The following is a 25,056-nucleotide window of genomic DNA, read 5'->3' as shown; positions in this document are numbered from 1 at the left end:
TATATATACATATATACATATTTATATATACACACACACACACACACACACACACACACATACATACATTTGAAAGTAGAAGTATATATATGTGTGTGTGTGTGTGCGTGTGTGTGTGTGCGTGTGTGTGTGTGTGTGTGTATATATATATGTATATATATATATACACACACACACACCACACACACACACACACATACATACATATACTTCTACTTTCAATTATTTCTTACGTAATAATATATACGGTCCCATCCATTGTGATGCAACCCACACTATCTATAAAAACACACAGTCACTCCAGACAGATTTAGTGTCCACATCTCAGAGTTCACCATTCAGACACCCCCATCCCGTCTAATCCAATTCTCCAATTTCAGTTTCCTTTCAGATCAAACAGATTATTGTAGTGGGTGAGATAAGGTTTCGGCAGCGGGACACACCCTCTGCAGTCTGGCCTAGCCGGAGAGGCGACGGCAGGGCCTGAGAGAGAGACCCGTTTGGGATTCTTCTTTCTTTTTTCTTTTTGTGGGTCAGACCTTTAGATTTCCTGAGAGTCGGGTTACGTGGTGTGAACATCTCTCCTGGGAATGATGGGATGCTGTTATTGTTCTCAGGTGTCAATACTCTGTGATGAATCTGAGCAATATGTCAACACCACGCTCGTGTCAACTGGATTTAATCAGTTTCCTTCATCTGTCCAACACAATAAAAGTTGTTTTGAAGAAAGTGGTAGCCAGTGGCATCCATAGTAGGAAAAGTAAAACGTATGGAAGTCAAGCATTCTTTAAAACATCTTCTATTGCATCCAACAAAAAAGAAACAGCGGGGAGTGACTACAGTAAATAACCAAATGACTAAATTTATTTACAACAACAATGATAGAAGTTACTGTTGTCACGATACTGAAATTCGATACTAATCGGTACTGACATTTTAAAATTGTCCATTACCTCTAACATTTGAGTGCTGTTCAGCGTGTTCCTACGGCGCTGATTTGCCATTGTGCTCAACAGAAATGACTGTGATTGGCCGTGAAGGTCATCAGTTCAGCAAACTCACCACTGTTTACTGAGTGTAACCACAGATAAAGGGACACTGGAACATTTTAAAGCTGCAAAGATCAACGCTGTTCTGTTTATAAGCTGACACACAAGCGATCTGCTGATGAATCGACTGATCTTCACAGAATACACACAGCTTACTTTCCCTAAGCTGCTAAAATACCACATTTAATTTGTGGTTAGGTGGAAAATTGCTCAGATTACATTTTAGAGCAGCTGTTATGTTTTTGTTTTGTTTAAAATGCATTAAATTTATGGTTGTCTATAATAGAGGTTTATTTGGTGCAGAGTAACACCAAATTGATACTTTCATTTATTTATATCATAAAGGTTTTGTGTTTGTTGTATATTGTCGCTAGTTTTACTCGAGCTGTGTAGGAACTTGCTTTATGGCCCGTTTCCACTGAGTGGTACGGTACGGTATGCTTTTAGCCAAAGTGAACTGTATCGTACCACGTTTTGGTCACCCTTTGCAAAGAGTACCAAAAGGCGGAGCTAGCAGCTGAATGCTATTGGTTTACAGAGATACGTCATTCGCTCGCGCAAAAAGCCAGAATGAAAACAAAGGAATCGCCATGTTTTGAATACACAGCCGAGAGAGAACACCATAATAATATATACATATAATAACGAGCCATGGTCGACCCGGGCTCAAACAAACCTTGTCGTCGTCTTAATGAACAGCCACAAAGCCAAGAAAATTCTAGTGTGTGGTTTCTCTTTCTAGCTTGAGCTAGCTTGCGCGTCTATATTTGAAATAACAAACTTCTTGAGCAGATGATAATAACGTGTGCTTGATTATTGATGTGGTTTTCAAACTCGATCCCTTCAGAAACTGACAAACACGAGAGTGATGCGCAAAAAAAACAAAGGAGAAGACGGAAAAAAAAGAGCAAATAAATTTTTCAAACTGCCATGTTTAACTATTATCATCACCTTTTGGATTATTATGAACTCGTAATGATGGAATTACTGTCTAACAGAGACTACATGTGCTTCTGAAGATTACAGACACAGGTGAGAGGTTTGCTCTGACTGCGGGCTATATTTCGTGTTGTTTTTGAACCGCAATAAGGACTAAATGTGTCCTGTAATAGGTAACATCGGAGATTGTAACGGTCTGTATGTGTTCATATATGTTGAATTTATTTATTTGTTTTATATAATTGCTGACGTTACAGTAGGCTGTTTCACACTGTCATTGATCTGCAGTTATAATCAAATCCTATTCATAGAAAAGTTAATAATAAACATTATACAGAAGTATTTGTGTACAAAGCATCTGTTTTGTGAGAAGTGCATCTCGTATATGTGAACGAACTGTACAGCTTTAATGTTCACATTTTCCTGAGCGAAAATGAAGTCGACTGAAACTTTCTGTCCTACACAATGCCCACCAAAAGAGTATCATTCGTACCCTTTTAGCAGTGGAAACTCCAGCCTGATAAAGGTGACCTGTACCAACCTGTACCATACTGTACCACTCAGTAAAACAGGCCATAAGGGATAAATACACCAACTTTATGACGCTAAAGCAACTTTAGTTTTTGCTTTTTTTGTTTCAGAATATATTATTCAGCTGGTTTATCATCTTGTGATATTTTTTATATTTTTGTGCTGCTGGTCCGTCTTAAGTAATTTTTAAACACTAATTTATTTAAAGGGCACATAGTTTACCTCTTTTTTAATGATTTAATATTAATATTATGGCTCTTCTGAGTGTGCCAGTTTAGGTTCAGTTTAAAACACAATTCAGATTTTTTATTATAATGTGTTAAAAAGTGTCATGTTGGGGGCGTGTCCACAGTTCGCTGATTTAGGGGTGTGTTGCTTCACATGTAAATTAGTTTTGGCTTCCCGCCAACATAACAAGGGGCGGGGCCATGAGCTCACCCGCTCTGCGTTTGCAACAGAGTCTGACAGGCAGACAGAGAAGGAAAGAGAGGATCACCATTCAGCCGTACAACAGTCGTACAACTCTGACACAGACCAAGCAGAGAGTGCAAAATCATTTGTGTCTTTGTACAGTTTTACAGCCAACTGTGTGCTAGTTTCAAGTACCGAGCTTGTACACAGAAACTAATAACCACGCACACTGAATTAACTTTGACTGAGGCACCGGATGCGCCGCTCGAAGCTGCGACACGGCACACCAGACACTCTCTGTGGCGCACCAGAAGCATGAAGTGTCCCAAATCGTCGCGCCACGCATTTTTGAATTCTAAACATAGGTTTCTGCAGCGGTCCACGGCGCCCAGCCGTCGACTTGAGTGTACCCTGATAGAAACCGATGTTTAGAATTCTAAAACGCATGCTAGTTAAGATCACAGGGAACTTCTGGGATCGCGAGAAATGCAAACGGCTGAAGTATAAGGTAGACTCGATGAGAAGTACACATGTTTGCAAACCTACCTAAAGATACAACCAATAATTCATATTAGAGCGATAATGTGGAGAATATTGATCTTGTGTTGAGCCCAATGAGCCTTGCATCTAAAAATAGAGCTAGCGTGTTCCTTTAGTGATATCGATTCGACTCACGCTGAAAATGGACGTGAATCAACAAACTGAGGATATGTTGACGCGCCTGTCAATCAATATTGGTGGGCGGGGGGACCGCACTCCTACGTAAAGTTGCGGTCGGTTTGAAAACAGCTCCAATTGGTCCGCCGTTTTTTATGTTGTTAAATAGAAAAAAAAACACTGGGTGTGCTTATATCACCCCAATATGACGGTCTATACACCATACATGCACATATGTCTGTCCAAACAGCTTGAAAAGTAGATTTTTTACCATAGGTGCCCTTTAAGTCTAACTTCTGTTTTAGTTGTGAGAAAATTACAAATTAATTAAAAATGTAAAGCTGATCAACAGTGTATTCTCTATACAGCACTGAAGTGACGTTATAAGGGCATTAACAGGAATATTAAAAATGTTTTTTTGTAAAAGTAACTCAAAAATACTTTTAACAGTAATGCATTACTTTTTGGTGTAAGTAATCCATAAAGTAATTGAGTTACTTTTTGACAGAAGTAACTATTAACTGTAACTAGCTACTATTTTTCAGTAACTAACACCACTGGTTGTTAGTGTGAAGGGCTCTTTATATCCTGCATGAACACATGGGTGCTGTTACAGCTCTAATATCCCCTGCAGGTCAGAAACACATGAATGGACAATTTTATTTGACTAAAAACGTTATCACTAACAAGTCCCTCCCGACAAAGAAGAAAAAAATTAAATCCAAAAAATAAAACTGAATTCAGGAAGAAAAATAAAGAAATTTGAGCATCAATAAAACCAATGCCATATTGACTCCTATTTATCATTATGGTGGTGGTTGGTGTGAAAAGGTCTTTATCCTGCAGACAGGTGAGAAATACACCTGTAATATCCCCTGCAGGTCAGAAACACATGAAAGCGTCCCCGCGACACACCCTCGCCGTGGCCTTCCTGTTCCCATGCTAGCCTCTGGCCACGGATGGGCTTGTTGACTAGTATGGGATCACACTGACGAACAGAAAGGAAGATGCACACAAAGCTCAGTCTTTGTCCGATGTTGCGAACGCTGCTATCATGTGTTAACGTCCGCTCTCAGCTCTGAGTTATATCACTTTCTTTTCCGACTCCAGGACTCTCTAATATTTCCAAGCCTTTTCCTCCCTATCTCTGAAAATATGTTTGTCCCCAGTGCTGGCGAGGGCAGGATGTTTATTTAAGGTCTTATCGTGTCATTTTAATGATGCTTTAATTGCGCGTCTTAACGATTGTTGCGCGGACAGGCTTCGCATTTGGCTCTTGGTTTTATCTGTGGAGGACAACATGGAGCTGCTCGGGGCCTTTTACCGCAAAAAACTGCGGAGGAAGCAGAAAACGTCTCTTGGACGGTCAGACGGGGCTCTTTGTAAGACTCCGTCAGAGACAAGCGTGAATGGTTTGGCTACTGGACTGATCTCCAGAGTGCTCAGACTTACTGGAAGGTAAAATGATGATTGTGTTGGGAATGATGGGTTAGGGGTAGACTTGAAATCGTGTGTTGTGGGTTTGATAAGGGACATTTAAGTTGAGTATTTGCATTATTAATACGTTGAGCTGAAATTAAGAGATACTTTAAGTAATAATTCACCCAAAAATGTCAATTTTGTCATCATTTATTCACTATTTACACTCAAAAAAAATTATCTTTGTTCAAATTACTCTTTTAAAATGACTAGTAAAAACTAGTAAGTTAACTTAACTCCTCCATGTTGTCCCAACGCAAATCAATTTTTACAGATTTAAACTTTTATGCTGAACACAAGAGAAGATATTTTGAAAAATGTTGAAAAGTGTAACCATTGACTTCCATAGTATTTGTTTTTCCTACTATGGAAGTCAATGGTTTGGTTTTCAGCGTTCTTCAGTGTTCAACAGAATAAAGAAACTCGTAAAGGTTTGAAATCACTTGAGGAAGAGTAAATGGTGAGTAAACTTTGATTTTTGAGGTGAACTGTCCCTTTAAGAGTGAAACTAAAAATCTGGCATGATTTATTGAATGCAGATTTATTAGGAAATTGGTTTTATGTTCTTCTTTGTTACACTGAATAAAATTATTCAAAGATGATTCCTTGTATTTACTCAATTTTTTTACGTTAAGTGGTTGTAAACAATTTATTTGGGCTGAACTTAAACAAACAAATTAAGTTGAACATTATTAAATTTAATTTGTTTAAATTCAACACAAATAAATTGTTTGCAATAGTGCAACACTTTTTTCAGTGTATTCATGTGATTTTGTTCACTCAAAGACAGAATCTGCATATCTTGTTTTCCAGATATGCATTGTCCTTAAAGCATCTGTGAAAACATCAAGCAGAGAAATTAAATTATATTAAATTAAATTCGACTGATTATTGTTTTATCATTTATCAGCTGGAGAAAGGGCTTTGATGAGGATCCTTAAAGTTGAGTTATTGTGCTATTAATATGTTGAGCTCAAATTAAGGGATGTTAAAAAGGGATAGTACACCCATAAATGTCAATTCTGTCATCATTTACTCACCCTTTACACTCTTTATCTTTGCTGTTTGTTCAAACTGCTTATTTAAAATGAGCTGAAACAACACAATTCTTGAGCTTTTTGGAGTGCAACTTAATTGTTTTATGTTTAAATCAACTTAAATTTGTAAAAACTAGTAAGTTAACTTAATTCCTTTATGCTGTCCCAATGCAAATCAATTCTTACAGCATTTTTACAGACTTAAAGTTTTGTGTTGAACACAAGAGAAGATATTTTGAGAAATGTTGAAGATTGTAACCATTGACTTCCATAGTATTTGTTTTTCCTACTATGGAAGGTTTTCAGCTTTCTTTGTTCAACAGAATAAATAAACTCAAAGGTTTTTAATCACTTAAGGGAGAGTAAACAGTAAGTAAACTTTACATTTTTGGGGTGAACTATCCTTTTAAGATTGAAATTAAAATTCAGGCATGATTTATTTCTTTCACTCATCGTCATTTCTTTAGGAAAATATTGTTCTGTTCTTTCTTTTTGTTCATGAGATTTTGTTCACTCAAAGACAGAACCAGCATATCTTGTTTTCCAGATATGCATTGTCCTTAAAGCATCTGTGAAAACATCAAGCAGAGAAATTAAATTATATTAAATTAAATTCGACTGATTATTGTTTTATCATTTATCAGCTGGAGAAAGGGCTTTGATGAGGATCCTTGAAGTTGAGTTATTGTGCTATTAATATGTTGAGCTCAAATTAAGGGATGTTAACTTCAATTTTTTTTTCAGTCTTAGAATAGTCATATTTACATTTAAAGTTTACATAGTTGTTGCTGGTTATGTACACATTTACATGTTGTTGTTTTTAATAAATATTTAGTAAATTCCCAAGTATTTATGCATTTATTAATATTTTGAATTCGATTAAATATTTTTAATTTAAATTATCTGAGGGCTTTGTCATTACTATAGTCATATTGACAAGTTAATTATTTTTGTAGTATTAGTATTTTCGCATATTTATAAATACTTTAAACAAAAACTTACACTTAAATTATATTTTTAGATTATTATTTGTCATGTTTTCTGACATTTTGGCTTACTATAAGCTTTAACTTTATGTTAATCAATATTTATGTTAATTATCACATCACTTTACAATAAGGGTCACATATAGTTAATGTTAGTTTTATGTTAGCATTTATTAAACATTTACTAATGCATAAAATCCGATGCTGTGTTTATTAACATTAATTCACTGTGAGCCAACAAGACCTAACAATTAATGACAATTGGTTTTCACTTACTAAATTGAACCAGGATTAATAAATACTGTCATAAATGTATTGTTGATTGTTTGTTTATGTAAACAAATACATTAACTGTGCTTTCAGTTCAGCGAAAACAACTATTTCTCTCCCTTTGTATTTGTTCAGCTATAGTTTTCCACCCCATATTTTATTTTTAGACTTAAAAATTAAACCTGTCGGCGTGATAGCCCAGTGGTTAGTGCGCTGAGATATGGTGCGGCAGTGCTCCGGAAGTCCCGAGTTCGAATCCCGGCTCGTGGACCTTTCCCAATCCTACCCCCCTCTCTCTCCCACTTTATTTCCTGTCAAATTAAGGCAAAAATGCCAAAAATAAATATATATATAAAAAAACAACATAAAAATATTCAAATGTATGCAAAACATGAATAAAATCATGCCAGTCACGTAATTTAGAACCTTAATCCACAATCTGCATATCATTAAACATTACAGCAAGTATTTTAAATATGCAGCATAATTATCCTCCTCCCTGATTGAAACGTCTGCGTTCCTGTGAATCTAGATAAGTGTTTCAGGATCCGAGTTTCCTGTTTACCCTCCAAGCATCAGAAGGTGATCAAGGGTGTTTTCTGTCATCTGCAGTTCTTTTACTTTCAGATCTCGTTGGAGTCATTATGACAGATCTTGTCCAAATCTGAAGGAGTTGGTCTTTTAAAGAAGGGTGTGTTAAAGCGGCTGGAAAGACACTTCAATGGGAGTTTATCATATAGGCCAGATGTTTCGCAGATGCAGGGTTTGATCTCGGTCTCAGTAGAGGAGGGTCAGAGTTTAAGAGAGTGGGTTATTGAGGAAACAAGCCTACATGGAGGAAAAGACACTTCATTGTTTGAGAAATGAGATCTGTCATTTGTATCTGTGGAGGAAAAACTGCAGCTCCACAAACAGTGCAGAGTCATTTGCTTATTTTAACATTTGCATTTTATAATATTAATAATGGGGTGTCACGGTGGCTCAGTGGTTAGCACTGTCACCTCACAGCAAGAAGGTCGCTGGTTTGAGTCCCGGCTGGGCTAGTTGGCATTTCTGTGTGGAGTTTGCATGTTCTCCCTGCGTTCGGGTGGGTTTCCTCCGGGTGCTTCGGTTTCCCCCACAGTCCAAACACATGCGCTATAGGCGAATTGGATTAACTAAATTGACCATAGTGTATGTGTGTGCGTGAATGTGAGTGTGTATGGGTGTTTTCCGGTACTGGGTTGCAGCTAGAAGGGCATCCGCTATGTAAAACATTTGCTAAAATAATCGACTCTGGCGATCCTTAGTAAATAAGAGATTAAGCTGAAGGAAAATGAAGGAATGAAAAATATTAATTGAGTATGTATTGTTTAAAGTGATCATTTTAGAATAACGGTAATGCTGTAAAATGATGGACCGTTTTTTTTACTTGAACTACGTAAGAACCACAATCTCTATTTCAACATTTACTAATCCATTAGTAAAAATCCAAAGTTGCGCCTGGCAATATTAGTTAATGTATCATTAGTTAACGTGAACTTAAAATAAACTTTATTTTCATTAACGTTAACAGAGATGGCTAAATACAGTAATGAATTTATTGTTAATTATTTGTTCATGTCGGTAAATGCATTAACTGATGGAACATTTTAAAGTGTTACCGTTAAAACATTGTTTAAATTTGCATTTAATAATAATAATAATAATAATAATAATAATAATAATTGCAATTGTTAATCTAATGGCAATTTGTAACTTGACTCAGTGGCTAATTCCTATTCATTTGTTCAGACTCATTCATACATTTAACTTAACGACTTATTTTACAACACTGGACGTTTGAGGCAGTACCAACATTTGACATGTGGATCAGAGTTGGGAAAGATTTTACATTTAGAGAAGATTTGTTTTATTAAAGAAAAGAAAGATCATGTTTTTTTCCAGCATTTATTCATTTGTTTGGCAAATCTGCAGATTGTGTTGGAGCTACGGCTGCAACGATAATAGATTTTGGTTGTACAATTAGTCTGAGGAGTAATCATGGTTATAACGATTATTATACATGCATTCATTAATTTCAAAACACTACATTTTAACATAACGGTATTTATTGCTGCTCAGTAAACAATGAATACAGCACAAAAATAAAAACACAAATAATAAAAAACAAAAACCAGTCAATTTCTCTTTGGACTTAAAGATATGTGAAAAAAGTTTTTGGCATTTAAACATAAGTAATAATTTTACACTAAAAATAAATGACAGGACAATAATTAATAATTAAATGAAAATAAAAATAAATACAAGTATCATAAATCGAAGTATCATATTAGCCAAGTATTTCTCTTTTAAAGAGAACAAATGTAGTCAAAGTTTGCTGAACCTCTGTTTGAAAGGCACTTTTGATCAACTATCTTATGAACTTATTTGGTATTTTCATTTTGTATTTGTTTTCTCTTTGCAGTATGTGAATATTCTGATTGCTTCAGTTTTTGTCACGTGACTCGCGGTGCGCTTGCGGCATTCTTTCAACTAGGTTCACCTGGAAAGTGTGAGTGCTTGATGCCCCTCGCATGTCACATGCATGCACGTCGCTCCCAATATGCGCACACAAGCTGTGCGCCTCCATTGGAATTAACAAACTTGTGTGTGTATTAGCCTCGGTGTACACGCTTGAAACTTAAAGCTAACGCACAGTCAGCATAACTTTGAGTACTGTAGTTGCTGCAGTTTCTTTCCATGCAGAAACACGGTGATGAGAAGCTTTTATGATTAACCATGACGAATTAAAGAGCGGTTAATAGTGAAATCGGCTAATTGTTGCATGGCTAGTTGGCACATCACAGTTGCTGTATTTTTTTTTATTCAATTTAATATTTTATTTGGACATTATGGCTTGTTTTTATGCTGTTACTGTATCATGTATGTTGGTAACCACCAGTTTGTAAAAATAAATGTTATATTTTATTTAAGCAATGATAAAAAAAAAATTAATAATGATTAGCTCCTCCACCAATGAGGATTAAGGTTAGGGGTGGGCATTGGTGCCAAACCTCCTTTTAAAAATCGTAAGTTTTCATACAAATAAAATCATATGACTTTGTACAAGTTAGCAACTTTCTGACAATACGCAAAACAGTTACGTTTCCTCGTGAGATCGTACTGAATAGCAAACATAGAGCTTGAAAATAATTAAATAAACTGCATTTTAAGCTTTTAAACTGAACACATTATGCAACATTGTAAACAAATTGTAACAAAATTTTAACAAATTGTAACTACTTCTACTACAACTACAACACTCAAAATCTATTTTGCTGCTTGTTCAAACTACTTGATTAAAATAAGCCTGAAACAACACCATTCTTGAGGTTTTTTTTTGGGACATCCTGATTGTTTTATGTTCAATGCACTTAAATTTGTCAAAACTAATAAGTTAACTTAATTCCTTCATGTTGTCCCAACACAAATCAATTATGTGGAACAGTGTACTACAACGACTACGACTACTCCTGCTACCCCCCCCCCCCTATTACTACTACTACAAATTATAATAATAAAATACAATGCAGGCTTTGTTTATGATAAAATTGTTTATGTTTAGCTTTTTTATTTTACAATGATATATTACAATATTTTGTATATATAATTTAATCATAAATATTATTATTATTAGCAGTATAGTCATAGTAGTTCTAAAGTTAACTTTACCTCTACAATACTTCTATCACTGCATTTCTACAGGTTATACCCAAAGTTGTAGGACAGGGCAATAGTTGAAGAGCAGCAGAGAGAGGAATGTGCTGCATTTGCCCAGTCAGCTGACTGAACATGATCTTTAGTCTCATTCTGGCTTTGTCTTTCTGGCCACTGAACTCACACCATCATTAAAGCCCTTAGTAGGTCACTTCAGTCAGCAGACTGATCGGGCACAGACTGGCATTGTGTGTGTGTGTGTGTGTGTGTATGTGTGTGTGTGTGTCACAGACAGTCTGCTGATCGTTAAATGAAAAACATTCATTATGTTCCACGCCGTATGAAACCAAAAATGTTTTTGTTTTAGACAATGCCGGCATTCTTGCCATGTTTCAAAAACACACTTCAGCACTCTGTGCCAGAAATAAAATGGCAACAAAACAAAAAAAATCTACTTCAGCCTTCCCAAACTTTTATTTCACATTCTCAGGAATTGATGTTTATAAATGTTTATAACAGAATTGAAATCCTCAGTCCAAATATTGTCTGAGTTGAGATTGTCGGTGGGGTTAGCTTAGGAAGTATCTATTTACTGATGTTTACACTGCCAGATTCTGCTTATAATGCAGTGCCACATTCCTCTGGGATGTTTTGAGTTCTCTGTGGCCTTGACTACAACACACAATGCATGATTTATGTTTACATTAAACTACTGTCACTTCACATTTCACTTTGTACATTTGTTTCTTATTTACCAATGATATAATACTAATCATTTCTGTTTCATATTTATTCATATTATTGTTGTGTAGTCATACTGATGTACATCACTGAAATCATTTAAAAAAAAATTAATAACTCAAATAATATTATTAAATTTTTTAAATAATGCATTACTTTACCTGTTACTTACAAAAGTAATATTAATATGTAACTTGAGTTTCTTGTAAAGCCTTACCTCAACACTGATCACTATATTAGATCGGTGAAACAGCATTAAGATGACACATTATGACTTCAATACAACCAGGCTCCTCCTCTTGGACTGGATATATTTAAATTCCAGATGCTGCATGTTCAATACCATCAGAAAACTTGGTACTTTATCTGCAGACCTTTTAATGCTTGAACAGCAACACTAAAGCAACGTTGAAAATATCATAATAGTACGAAATATAATATGGCCCCTTTAATTGTCTTTCACAGACGGAGTGAGCCTGGATCTCGACCTCATTCTTGGCATTCTACGAAGCTGGGCGACGGCCCTCAAGACTCAGACAGCATGATGCAGGTCACCCAGGGCGGTGTGGGAGCCCCCTGGCACCAGAGCTACCACTCCAGGTCAGAGCAATACACATGCACACCTACTCTACTCTACAAAGGCAAAGTACAGTAACTATACCAACATTAAAACTAAGAAAAACACCTAACTAAATTTTACACGTGTTAAGGGTAGATAAAAAGTTTTTGTTTTTAACTCTATTTGGAGTTGGGCAGTACTGTGGTCTAGTCATGCATTGTTACAAAAGTAAACCAAAGAAATACACTCTCAACCCTGAATTATTATCCGTCTGTTTTTCAGTCTCATAAGGATAGCATGTCAGCTTACTGAGATACAATAGTGAAGATGACATTTTTAACAGTTCCCCCAGCAATGCAACTCAGGGTTCAGCCAAGTCTGCTTAGCAATAATCCACTGACAACAATGAAGTCATTTACTCAAAGAGAGAGAGAATATTATGTGTCCTTAAAGGGGGACATCATGCTCATTTTGGGCAAAACCACAATAATCTTGAGTACCTAGAGTGTAGTACTGCATCTGTCATTACTTTAAAAAATCTTTTGCAACAGACAGACAGTTTTGCAATTGTGTCCTGAAGAAAAAATAACCACCAATCATTTTGAAACTAGATGTATTCAATGTTCAGACTTCTGTTCTGAAGTTGTTGATTTTTTAGTCGGTCTCTCCAGGATTATGCGATCACTGAATTTTTTTTTTTTTGTAAATGCCACATCACAACATGGATTCACCCCAAACAAAGGCCATGAACACACAAGTAACCCTCGCTAAGCCATGATTTCACACACATCATGATCGTAGGTGGCAGTATATACCTTTACGCTGGTCTGTAACTCTGCATTTAACCAGAAGAAGACACAGCATGTTAAATATGAGTAAACTTACAAGAAAAATTGAGGTGAGTGAAATTAGTTAAATAGAGATTAAATTACAGTACATCCTCAAGAGCAAATATTAAAATTTGTAAAAAATAAGGAAATTGCTGAAATCATTCTCTTTTTCACAAGGCCACTCAAAAACCGAACTTGTAATTCAGCAATAAATATTTGACCTTAAAAATATAAAACTCCAAACGATTGCCTAAACAAGATTACTGCACTATAGGCTAGACTACGTACAATGAAACTACCAATTTAATGCTAAAAACAAATTAAACCAGAATAATATATAATACCGCTCTCGTAATACTCATTTGTCGTTTTATTACTTATGTCCTTGACCAGCAAAACAGTCCGCTGGCCAGTACTTTTGGTTTGGTTTTCAGAGCAGCTGCGAACTCCAGTAATAAACAGCGCTCATCAGTGCAACGTGCGGGGTTGGACAGTTTAATTTTTGTGCAGAGGGGGACTTTAAATTTGATTGACAAACTTACAATAGCTAAAGTGTTGTGTTAATCATCAACATTAAATTACATTCATATTACGCCTTAAAACTGTTACATGTTTTTAATGCATTTTTTTTTTTGCTGCTATCTCCGTGGTCTCTGGCCAGGGGGAGGCTAAGCCTTCCCCAGCCTTACGCACGCTCCGCCTATGATGCTGGAGTCTATTTAACTGAATGTATTTTAATTACATTACAATGTCAATGCTGTACAAATTGAAAAAGTGACATTAACCGTTCACCGGAAATGTATCGGTATGGGAAGAAACACTAGTTGTGCATACACCTTATATATTATTTATATATATATATATATATATATATATATATATTTTTTTTTTTTTTTTTTTTTTTTTTTTTTTTTTTTTAAATAGGTTTTGGAAATGAGACATCAGAAATAGGACATCTCTTCTTTGACTAATCAACAGCTTAAAAAAAAAGTCCATAAACATGACCATTAGTACTGTAGATATGAATGCTGATTATCTTGGTTCAGACGTGACTGTGTTGTCCTTGGTTTGGGAGTTTCCTGTTGTGTGCATTCATGGCATAAGCAGAGGACATATTTTATTTTGTTGCCCAAACATTCAAAATCCTTGTGAGCATGTTATCTCGGTCATTATCGCTGTATTTAGACCAGAACGTTCAGGGGCCTTCAGTGATGACACTGGAAGAAAAACATTTAGAGTGTTTGAAGAGGACCAGAGAGAAAAGCACTGACGCACAGTCTAATGGGGAAAAAAAAAAACATTCTTTCAAATGACACTCCCTCGACGACCCTATAAAAGGTTCCTATGGCAATGGTCACCATAGGCTACACCAATAGCGTGCCACTTTCTTAAAGCTGGTGGTCACTGTCTGATGGCCTGACCTGTGATTGGTTGATCTACTTCTCAGAGGGGTGATTGCAGAGCTGCTGACAATGGCTCAGTGACATCATATTAATTATGCCAGCAGAAATACCAGCACTCTGATGCCAGCTTTCAGAGTCCGGCAATCACATAACCATACAAGGGCAGTTGCCTCAGCAAACCCAGGGCATTACTGTCCCACACTCACAAAAACATAATAGTTCCAACCTTTACAGTACGTAGCAGATTCCCACAATCATTGAGTTTGATATGTTGGTATAGATTAGTCACATTACCAGGGAAGAGAAAACAGAATGTATGAGGAAATTAAATCTATTACATTACATTCACTACAGCTTTATGGATTTCGTATTGTAATAAAAACAGACATGTAAACAGTCCAGACATCAATAACATCAACTGCATCGTTATTCTTATCTTTACCATTTCTGGTGAATAATTGAGTCAGAGGGACAGCAAACTCAAATTGTGAGGTCATTCTAATTTCATAAGCAGTAAACCAATCTTTTTGATGTGCATCCAAGTCTGTTACAACTACTAATTTAGCTCAGACCGCCAATAACTATGGTAGTATATTACTCCATAAAACAATACTATTGCTTTTATGTCTGTTCTTATCTTATTTTTCCCCACTTTAATACAAGCGAGCATATTATTGTGTGCATCGTCTTAAAAATCATTCCATAAGATCTGCGGTAAAAATGCTCAACCATGTTAGATTGATTCGTAGGCGTTTAATTTTACCAACTCATGCATGAGGATCCTAGTTCATTCTGTAATATGCATGTCTTGTTTTTTCCTGCAGTGCTTCCACCACAGACCTATCAGGATTTGAGACGGGATTTCTTAGAAAGAGCCCTGATCAGTATAGTTCCCGGGGCAGCATGGAAAGTCTTGACCACAGTCACCCAGCCTACAGCTCCTGCTATCATCTATCATCCTCCAAATCATCCAGCAGCATCGATCATCTACACAACAAGCGGGATTCTGCATACAGTTCGTTCTCCACCAGCTCCAGTATCCCAGAGTACCTTGCAGCCACTCCATCATTTAACAAGGAAAGGTCATATTCCATGGAGAATGTTCCACAGAGGGAAGGGATGCAGCAGGCTGATATACGCTACGTACGCACTGTGTATGACAACCAACAGGGGGTGTCTGAGGAGCACGAGATCACCTCTGCAGCTCTAATGAGAACCAATGACAGCAGAGCACAGTCTAAAAGTGGCATGAACTGTTATCGTGGCAGCAGTAGTAGTGAAAGCAGTGGGAGTAGTGGAAGCACTTCCAGCTCACAACGGCAGAGTTTTGGGCCAGTCTGGGATCCAACGCACAGCCGGCACTCCTTTGAGAACCTAAAGGGGGCACCAGCTCCCCCATTACGCAGTGACAGCTATGCAGCATTTCGCAATCATGAACGTCCAAATTCTTGGTCGAGTCTTGAGCATGCTCGGTCACAAAGGGCACTTTCAAAGGGTTTCTGGCAGCACTCTAGTGGTTCTGTGGCAACAGGAAAGTCCTCATTTGGAGCTGAAGGTCAGTTGCATACAGTGATTGAAAAAAGTCCAGAAAGTAGCCCCACAACGAAACCCAAGCAAGGCATTCCTCAGCTCGCACAACCTGGCCGCTTCATGTTACCAACTGGCATCTACCCCGTTCCTCCTCCCGAGCCTCATTTTGCACAAATCCCAACCAGCAACCCTAACTCTGGTAGTGTCTACCCAGCCCTGGCCAAGGAGAGCAAGCACAACCATCACTGTGACCACTTGGGAGGACTTGTAAAAGAGGACAGGCTCGCCGTTGAAAACGGATACCAAAGCAATGCTCCCACCCTGAACCCTGTCCAAACACTTGCTTTGGCAGAACCTAGGCTTTCTGATAGAGTTCAAGATGACTCGCAAGTCAAACCTAGTTTTTATAGGTCTCATTTTCAACCACAAATGCAGAAGTCACAGACACCTCATGTTCCCCTGGAAAGGAGAGACCCTTACACCCCTGTGCAACCAAGAGGAGAGAGGCAAAGGTATTCGGTTGATTCGGTTTACGACAACTACAGGCCAGCTCGAAATGAAGAACAAAAGAAAACCAATGAGCAAACAGTCCATCCAGACCCAATACACTCTGGAAAAGTTGTACAGGGACAAGCTGCTCAAATATATGGAGGAAATTTCATCCAGACTCAAGGAAATGACATAGTCAAACCTTCAAGGCACTACAGTGACTCTAGTGCTCTCCGGCAGAGAGGTCAAGACCTGGATAACCCCTTGACCAGACTGGAGAATGCACTAGCAGAGGTTCAGCGATGTGTAAGTCCTGAAAGTACAACTAGCCATTGCAGTTTTCAGAGCGAGCGTAGCATGTCAGTACTGGAGAAAGTCAGTCATTTTGAGAGACAGCAAGTCAAACCTCGCAGTCAGAGCAGCCTGTCCCATTATGGATCCACACCTCGGCTGAACCAACCAGCAAGACCCTCCAGTGCCAAGGGCTCCTTTTCTGGTAAAGAAGATGTGCGCACCATGTTGGAGAGAAGCAACAGCTCAGTAACTGAAAGTTACCGGAGAACTGAGAGCTATGATGGCCATGTTGATATACAGCAGGATTTCCATACAAGACGTGGGAGTAGTGATCAGGTCCAATATCACCAGCAACAAGACCCTACGGTCACTCAGAAGAAGTTTCTTCAAAGGAGTAAGAGCACCTTTCAGCTTGGTGAGGGGAATGGTAAAGGAGATATTCATGATATATTGGGTGCTATTCAAGACACATCTTTTAACAGAGCATACAGAGACAGCCTTAAAGATGCCCAGTCTAAGGTTTTGAGGTCAACTTCTTTCAGAAGGCGTGACTTTGGTGTAAACCCTCCACCAGTGCCAGCCAAGCACATGTCCCTAGAGCGAAAAGGAACCAATACAAGTCCCAAAGCAGTTACAACATCACCACACACTCCAAAAGAACGCCATGTTGTTCCTGTTGAAGCACAAAACAGAACCACTCCTCCTGAACTCCCCAGTGTCCCAGCTGTTGGACCCCCAGTTATGCGGATTTGTGGACGCAAACGGTTCACAATGGAGCAAAAGAAGCGATCATATTCTGAGCCTGAAAATATGCATGAAGTTGGAGTGACTCAGGAAATCAATCAAGTTGAGAGGAGGGTTCAACAGCAGTTTCTGTCAAGTGAGACAAGTGTAGCAGACCGGCGCAGAATGTTTGAGCAGGTGGCAAATCGTAATGCTGACCCTAGATTGTTCTCCTCCAGGCCCGATTTGAAACAAATGCAGCAAGATGCTCTTGTCGAGTACATGGAGCGTAAAACGGGTAGAAGAATAGATGGACGCCCAAACCGCCCACAAAGTGCTTATATACAGTCCACTTCATCTTCTGCAGACTCACGGAGCCTCAGCTCCACCCCAAGTCTGTCCTCTTTGCAGGAGCCAGGATATGATGGGCTCTCTGGTGGTATTCGTAAAGCCTCCACCCTTCCAGCAGGAATGCAAGGCAACTTTTACCCAAATAGGGCCACTCAAATCCACACTAGGCCTGAGGTTTTTGGCCATCAGTCACAAGTCGCATATCCTGAATCTCATAATCCAGGCCCAGCTCTAACCAGACATACCCTTCCGCAGCACCTTGAGGCAGTTTTTGAGAGAGCCACCACAGCCAGAACCTCAGGGAGGTCAGCTTCAGCTGAGGATTTGCTGGAACGCAGTGAAGAACGTCCCATTCCTCAGCACTTCAGATCAAAGTCATCTCCAGTGGAAAACGTCAGTCAGGTAACAATTTATTAGGAAAACTTGACTGTGTAATTGGTTCTAATCACCGCAGAAACATGACTTCAATTCACACAACAACAGTAGTCAACATTTAAAGTGGATCAAAAAGGTTTTCCAAATTATTTTGTAAAACAAGAATAGGTTTTGTTCAATAGTTTTAGAACAATTTTGATGAAAGGTTTTGATCCATTTCAAATGTTGTCTACAGTACATTGAATAGATAAACTTTTATTAATGAAAAATGCAGGATTGAAAATTTTCAGAAGAATCTACATTTTCCACACCCAGACTCACCCAAACTATTAGGGGAACTATGTCTTTTAACAGTCAAGCATGTTCTCAATGATAATCAGTGAATAGATTTCACCCAATTATGGCACTTGGTGGTCTGTCCGTTGAAGGGCAAAGGAGTAGTCCCTTTCCTAGAGATGGGCAGATTATTATTTTTTTGTGCCCACTCCTGGTGCTCCACAGGAAAAGGCCAGTGCTCCTCACTTCCTGTTTGGTGCCACAGAGCCTGGGCTATAGTCCGAGATCTGACAGATGTGCAGCAGATAACTGCAATCCTTCTGTGCCAAAGGGGAGGAGTTGGAGATAATGGACAACCCGTCATGGTTTTGGGTTTGAAATATTTGGAATGGTTAAGAAAGCAATTTATCTAAGAGAATAATTATCCTTTATGTAAACGATAATGTTTCTGGTATGATGATGACCGTGTACAGTAGAAACACAACTATCCTGTGAAATCCCAATCTCCCCCAGCATTGCAAAACTGGAAATTGTTCAAGTGGTACATAAAATACTAACACAATGACTTTATTACTTGACAATACTGTACTTTTACACATTTTGGCCATGAATAAACCATCAAAACCAAGCACAGTCTCTACCTCTGTTCACAGTTTGTGCTAATTGAATACAGCATAGTTCAACTTTGAGGATGTTGTCATGCCATGTCCCTTTTTTATTAACAAATCTTAGTTTATCAGTAGTCATGGCATGCGGTAGAGTTTAAAATTAACAAGAAAATCCCAATGAAAGTCCCAACAACAAAATAATGATTAACTTCCTCTTCCTGGTACACTACTGTTTCTATTCATATTTTTCTGTTGCTATCTCTACCAAAAAGTGCTGCAACACCTGCTGAAATAAAACATTATATGTTCTTGTGTTCTCTTTTTGTTTAGGACTTTTTAGCCAGAGACCTTCAGTTATTTAGGGGTTCCTCCAAGGATTTCTCAGAAAACAGGTTTGTGTGTGTAATTATATATAATAATTCCTTTTTCCAACAAATAAACACTCTTGAGTCGTTTCTCCCTTGAGTCCCACATGCAACCTGCAGATATTATTTTGCAAAACAGGTTTCAGCTACAATTATAAGACAGACGTTTCTAAAGAAGATAGATCAGTAGATCGGTCCTTTAAAGAGCAGGAATTTCTTTGCAAGTTCAGAACTATTTGAAGTGAGTTTTATGGAAATATTTAGCCATAAAAGGTATTAAGGACCAACCCTTAATTGGTCAGTAGCAGTGACAGGAGTCTGACTGCAGCTATTTTTGAATTGTTTTGATTTGTGCACAAATTCCCACAAGGCATTAAAAGACAAATTATTGGCGTTCTGTTTACTTTAAAGAAGACAGGTACTGGAAATTTGACAAATGCACGTTGATGCTTTATAAGCTTTTCATTTCTTTTTATAGGATGTTGGTGAACATGGGACCTAAACAGCCATCAAATTCAACACGTATGGAGAGGAGTTACCAGCTAAACCAAGGTCCAGTACAGCAAAATACACCAGTGTTGAGACGAGAGCGTCAGAGATATTCGGACCGGCCTAGAGCACAAAGTGCATCTGGTCTAGCTGCATCTGTAGGACTCCCTTGCCCTTTAACCTCTCCAGGCACTAACACCAACCTCGAATGGCAAAACAGAGACAGACTGTGTCAACCAAACCTCGACTTGATTGCATTTCCAGAAACTGGCCGACAAAATCAGAAGAGTCCATCCACAGTACCAGGAATGATTCGGCAAAACTCCAGCGACACCAGCACTTCTGAAGACACCCTGAAGGATTTCCCATGTCCGGTCACCACTCCATCACCACCACCTTCATCATCCAGTTCGAAACTTTCCATAAGTCCAGACTCCCCAACAAAACCACTTCTCTCTCTTCGCATCTCAGAGTCTAGCCTTCACAATATGCACAACATAGCTAGGTCTCAAGATGATGATGATGTGTTTATAGCTCCACCTACACCTTCTCCTCCTCCACCACCACCACTGCCTTATAGAGAGATAGAGATTATGGAGGATTTCCCACCTCCTCCACCTCTCACACCTCCAGTCGATGAGGATGTGGGTCTAATGGAGACTTCACAGCATCCATTACAGCCCATCAGGTAAAGCCGGGGGATCAGCTGGGGGGTTAAGGGGCGAATACTCTGGGGTGAGGTGATGGGGTGGACAAAGAGCGGGGGATACTTTCATTCATATTTGAGGGGCATTTTTTATCCAAGAGGCACAAGTTGAGCCCTACCTGTGCACGTGCTTAGTTGTTATATCCCTTTTTGAAGTAGATTAGGGTTTGGCTAATGATTTGTTTGATAGGAATGTTGTTCCAACAAATAGAAAAACAAACACATTCATCACTTACTTCATGGCATTTAATTGTTCAGTCACATGTAAAGGTATACTCCAGGTTTAAAACAAGTTAAACTTAAAACAAGTTCAGCTTAACCAGAAGCATGTGTGACATTTAACTGAATACCACAAAAAGTAATTAACTTGTCTCTAAAACTGAAACAGGTAAAAGAGTAATAAATAATATATAATATACATGAGAATCAGCACCTCCAAGTCCGAGGCCATGGTGCTCCACTTGAAAAAGGTGGTTTGCCATCTCTAGGTTGGAGGAAAGTCCTTACTCCAGGTGGAGGAGTTCAAGTATCTTGGGGTTTTGTTCACGAGTTAGGGAAGGATAGAACGTGAGATTGACAGGCAGATTGGTGCAGTGGCAGCAGTAATGCAGTTGATGTACTGGTCCATTGTGGTAAAGAATGAGCTGAGCCGAAAGGCAAAGCTCTCGATTTACCGGTCAATCTACGTTCCTACTCTCACCTATGGTCATGAGCTTCGGGTCATGAGTGCAAGAACAAGATCTCAGATACAAGCAGCCGAAATGAGTTTCCTTCGCAGGGTGGAAGGGCGCACCCTTATAGATAGGGTGAGGAGCTGTGTCACCCGGGAGGAGTGGGTGGCTCGGGCATCTGTTTCGGATGCCTCCTGAAAGACCCAGGACAGGCTCGAGGGACTATGTCTCTCGGCTGGCCTAGGAAAACCTCGGGGTCCTCCCGGAGGAGCTAGAGCAAGTGTCTGAGGAGAGGAAAGTCTGGGGTTCTCTCCTAAGACTGCTGCCCCCGCGACCCAGCCCCGGAAAAGCAGTTGCCAATGAATAAATGAATGAATGAATGAATATTATACAAAAAGATACAAATATACAAAAAATTATTGATAATATAGATCTAAAATTAATTAAAATAAAATTCACAAAATATTTTTACATTTTACATGTTTTTAGTTTTATTTAGTTTTACTTATTTATATTTAATGTATTTTGTAATATAATTTTACATTTGCATGTTTAAATTATATCTAATTAAAACAAAAATATTTTTCCTTAAGATGTTCTGTTTACAGCATATTTAAACAATATTATATCTAAATATTTAAAATATTTCTGCCAAATAATAATATCTATAGATGTGAAGCTGTTTGGACTTTAAAGCTGAAATATGAAAACTAAGATTTTATAAAATACACATTATTATTCTGTTGTCAAATTTCACTGTCATTCAGACTGAAAAAAGACAAATTTCCAGTCTTTCTGTGGTTTATTTCTTGAAAACAAGATATTTTTATATTTTACATATTGAAATCATATTAACAGTAATATTATCGCTATCCAATTGAACAATTTAAAAAGCATATGAATGCTTACAAGCTGCCCATAATCACTTCCATTTTAAAGAGATAGTTCACCCAAAAATGTACACACTACTGTTTACTCACCCTCAAGTTATTCCAAACCTTTAGGAGTTTCCTTTTTCACAAAAGAACATATTCTGAAAATGTTGGAAATCAGTAACCATTGACTTCCATGGAAGATAAAACAAATACTATGGAAGTCAATGGTTATGATTTCCAACATTTTTCAAAATATCTTCTTTTGTGTTTTAGAGAATAAAGACACTCTCTAAGTAAATGATGACAAAATTGTCCATTTTGAGTGAACTATCGCTTTAAATGCATTACTTTTAATCAAGATGTCTGCTTGTTTAAAAGAGGAGTGGAAATTCATGATTGAGTTTAACTTGCACTAAACACTTCATAATCCAATAATCAATGTAACATGATTTTTCTATCATTCACATTATAGCAGTGATGAGAATCTGACCAATGCAACAGCCCATCCAGAGCCTGAACCACTAACAACCAACAGCTCAACTCCACCAGCGAGTCCTTTGGAGCTTGAAGCCTCTGAGATACTGGGCTCCGACTGTCATCTACTGTCCCGGAGAGAGCGGACACACACGGAGCGGCTCGTGGAGACTTTAGCCAGAGAGCTGGTAAAGCATGACAAATCACTGACCTCACTTCTAGACACCTGGGCTGGTAAAACCACACTGGACCTGATGGAGGACATCTTCCCTTCACACAGGACAAGCAGCAGTCATCTGGACAACAGGTGAGCACAGGGCTATGCAATATGACTATATATTCTGTCTGTTGTTTCATATTATGCTCTGAAAATGCCCAAACTAGAGCCCTAAAGGGTAACATTTAATTTGTAGCACTATGCTATCTGAGAAAAGGAGAATGATGGGGATGTGGTTGAAATGCCTTTGACAGATATTGTCATTTCTTAATAAACAAAACCTCTTTTTTATTGTTGACTATAAAAAAAACTAACTAAAATTAAATGTTTTAGTTAATTAAAATATTTTTTACAGTGTAAATACTGCCACCCGACGGATAGAGGTAATTGCACAAGATATCGGCAAGCAAATCAAGGCAAAGGCAGGTGCAGCTTGACTAGTATATTCAGCATTGAACTCTATTGTGTTGTAAATGGGATTGTTTATAGTGTAATAGGTTCATTATAATATTTTAAATTACAGCAGTAGTTAATACCTTTTAAAGTAATGTTTTTAAATTAATTTTAAATATTTAGAAAATAAATTAGGAAATAACCCCAGCAATTTGCAAAACAGTTTGATATATTTACCTTTGGGCCACAACCTTCTATCAAGTTATTTTTTGGCCCTTCATAATGAAGTGTTTGTTCACCCCTGCTCTATCATTTATTTTTTGTGACATCACAAAATACATTGTTTACGGTAATACTTTTTCAGTTTATTTGCGCGCAATCTTACACAGCATTACAGGGATGCAGACAGAAACATGAATACCAGCATTGTGAGAAAGTTGCAGTCTTGAAACTTTTTGCATTTTATTTAGCAATGTTTTTTATGTTGGACCTGTAATCATTCGTTTTTGAAACATGTTTTATGTTTTAATTCACATATATTTCATATTTCTACATTTTTAATTAAATATTTGCCCTGAAGTTTTAAATAAAGTGAGAAACATGACCACATATGAATGAGTACGTTTGTAAGTATATACAGTGCTCCGAATAATTGAGTACAGCCCATTTTGAAAATGAATATTTTTATCCATTTCTCCGTGAATAAAAGCAAAGTATTATGGTGCGTTTAAACAAAACAGATATATTTATTAAATTAATATTTAAATCAACAAACATAGTTAGAAATTGAAAGAAAATACAAATCAAGCAAAATATTCCAAATCAAGCAAAATATTGCAAAACAATTACAACCAACAAAATTTCAACTAAATTTATTTTTTGCTTCTCTTGATTTTTTCTCTTTTTTAAAATTGTATTTAATATTTTTCTATGACATAAATTTGGGTGTACTAGTTTTAAGACAGTTATCGCAAGTTATTTTGTTAGATAATCTCCAGATTTGGCTTCAGTACCGACCAATCTAATATAGATCTAATCTGTATAGCTTGCTAATAAAAATATGAATTTAAAAGATAAATTTGTGAGGAGTTTACTCATATTTGCTGAGCACTGTAGCACGATCCCTGAAAGGGCATCCGCTACGTAAAACATATGCTGGATAAGTTGGCGGTTCATTCCGCTGTGGCGACCCCTGATTAATAAAGGGACTAAGCCGAAAAGAACATGAATGAATGAATGAATGAATATATATATATATATATATATATATATGTGTGTGTGTGTATGCATGTAAGTATATATACATACATACATATTTATTTATTTATTTATTGTTATCAGGATATGAGATGACTTATTTTGTGCTGGCACCAATCACATGACCCCTGTACTAAAATGTAAACAAATTGAAATATAATAATGAAAGATACATGAACACTTATTAAATCGACAAACCACATACAATTATTTTAACTAAAATGAATGTGAAAAGGGCGACACGGTAGTATGACCGTAGTGTATGGGTGTGTATGGATGTTTCCCAGTGATTGGTTGCAGCTGGAAGGGCATCCGCTGAGTTAAACATATGCTGGATAAGTTGGCAGTTCAGTCCGCTGTGGCGACCCCAGATTAACAAAGGGACTAACCCAA

The 25,056-nt window shown here is 37.6% G+C and overlaps 1 protein-coding gene and 1 long non-coding RNA gene across 4 annotated transcripts in view; one reads left to right on the top strand and one right to left on the bottom strand.

The window, feature by feature from the left end:
* shroom3 (shroom family member 3) overlaps nucleotides 1-25,056 on the top strand; it is a 135,509-nt gene that overhangs the window by 96,437 nt on the left and 14,016 nt on the right. For 2 of the 3 annotated variants that reach the window (XM_056447195.1, XM_056447197.1), the window contains 5 exons: nucleotides 12,244-12,378; nucleotides 15,395-18,359; nucleotides 19,547-19,608; nucleotides 20,060-20,758; nucleotides 22,795-23,103. In XM_056447195.1, the coding sequence (XP_056303170.1) occupies nucleotides 12,244-12,378; nucleotides 15,395-18,359; nucleotides 19,547-19,608; nucleotides 20,060-20,758; nucleotides 22,795-23,103 (4,170 nt within the window). Of the gene's footprint in view, nucleotides 1-4,887; nucleotides 5,046-12,243; nucleotides 12,379-15,394; nucleotides 18,360-19,546; nucleotides 19,609-20,059; nucleotides 20,759-22,794; nucleotides 23,104-25,056 lie in introns of those variants that run through there. The other variant, XM_056447196.1, reaches the window with a different exon arrangement.
* Nucleotides 1-25,056, bottom strand: part of LOC130215275 (uncharacterized) — a 46,618-nt gene that overhangs the window by 20,805 nt on the left and 757 nt on the right. The window lies entirely within an intron of this gene.

The sequence above is a fragment of the Danio aesculapii genome, chromosome 21, assembly GCF_903798145.1.
Source record: "Danio aesculapii chromosome 21, fDanAes4.1, whole genome shotgun sequence".
Taxonomy (NCBI): Eukaryota; Metazoa; Chordata; class Actinopteri; order Cypriniformes; family Danionidae; genus Danio; species Danio aesculapii.
The sequence above is the reverse complement of the archived record's forward strand: the minus strand, read 5'-3'. Positions and strand labels throughout refer to the sequence as shown.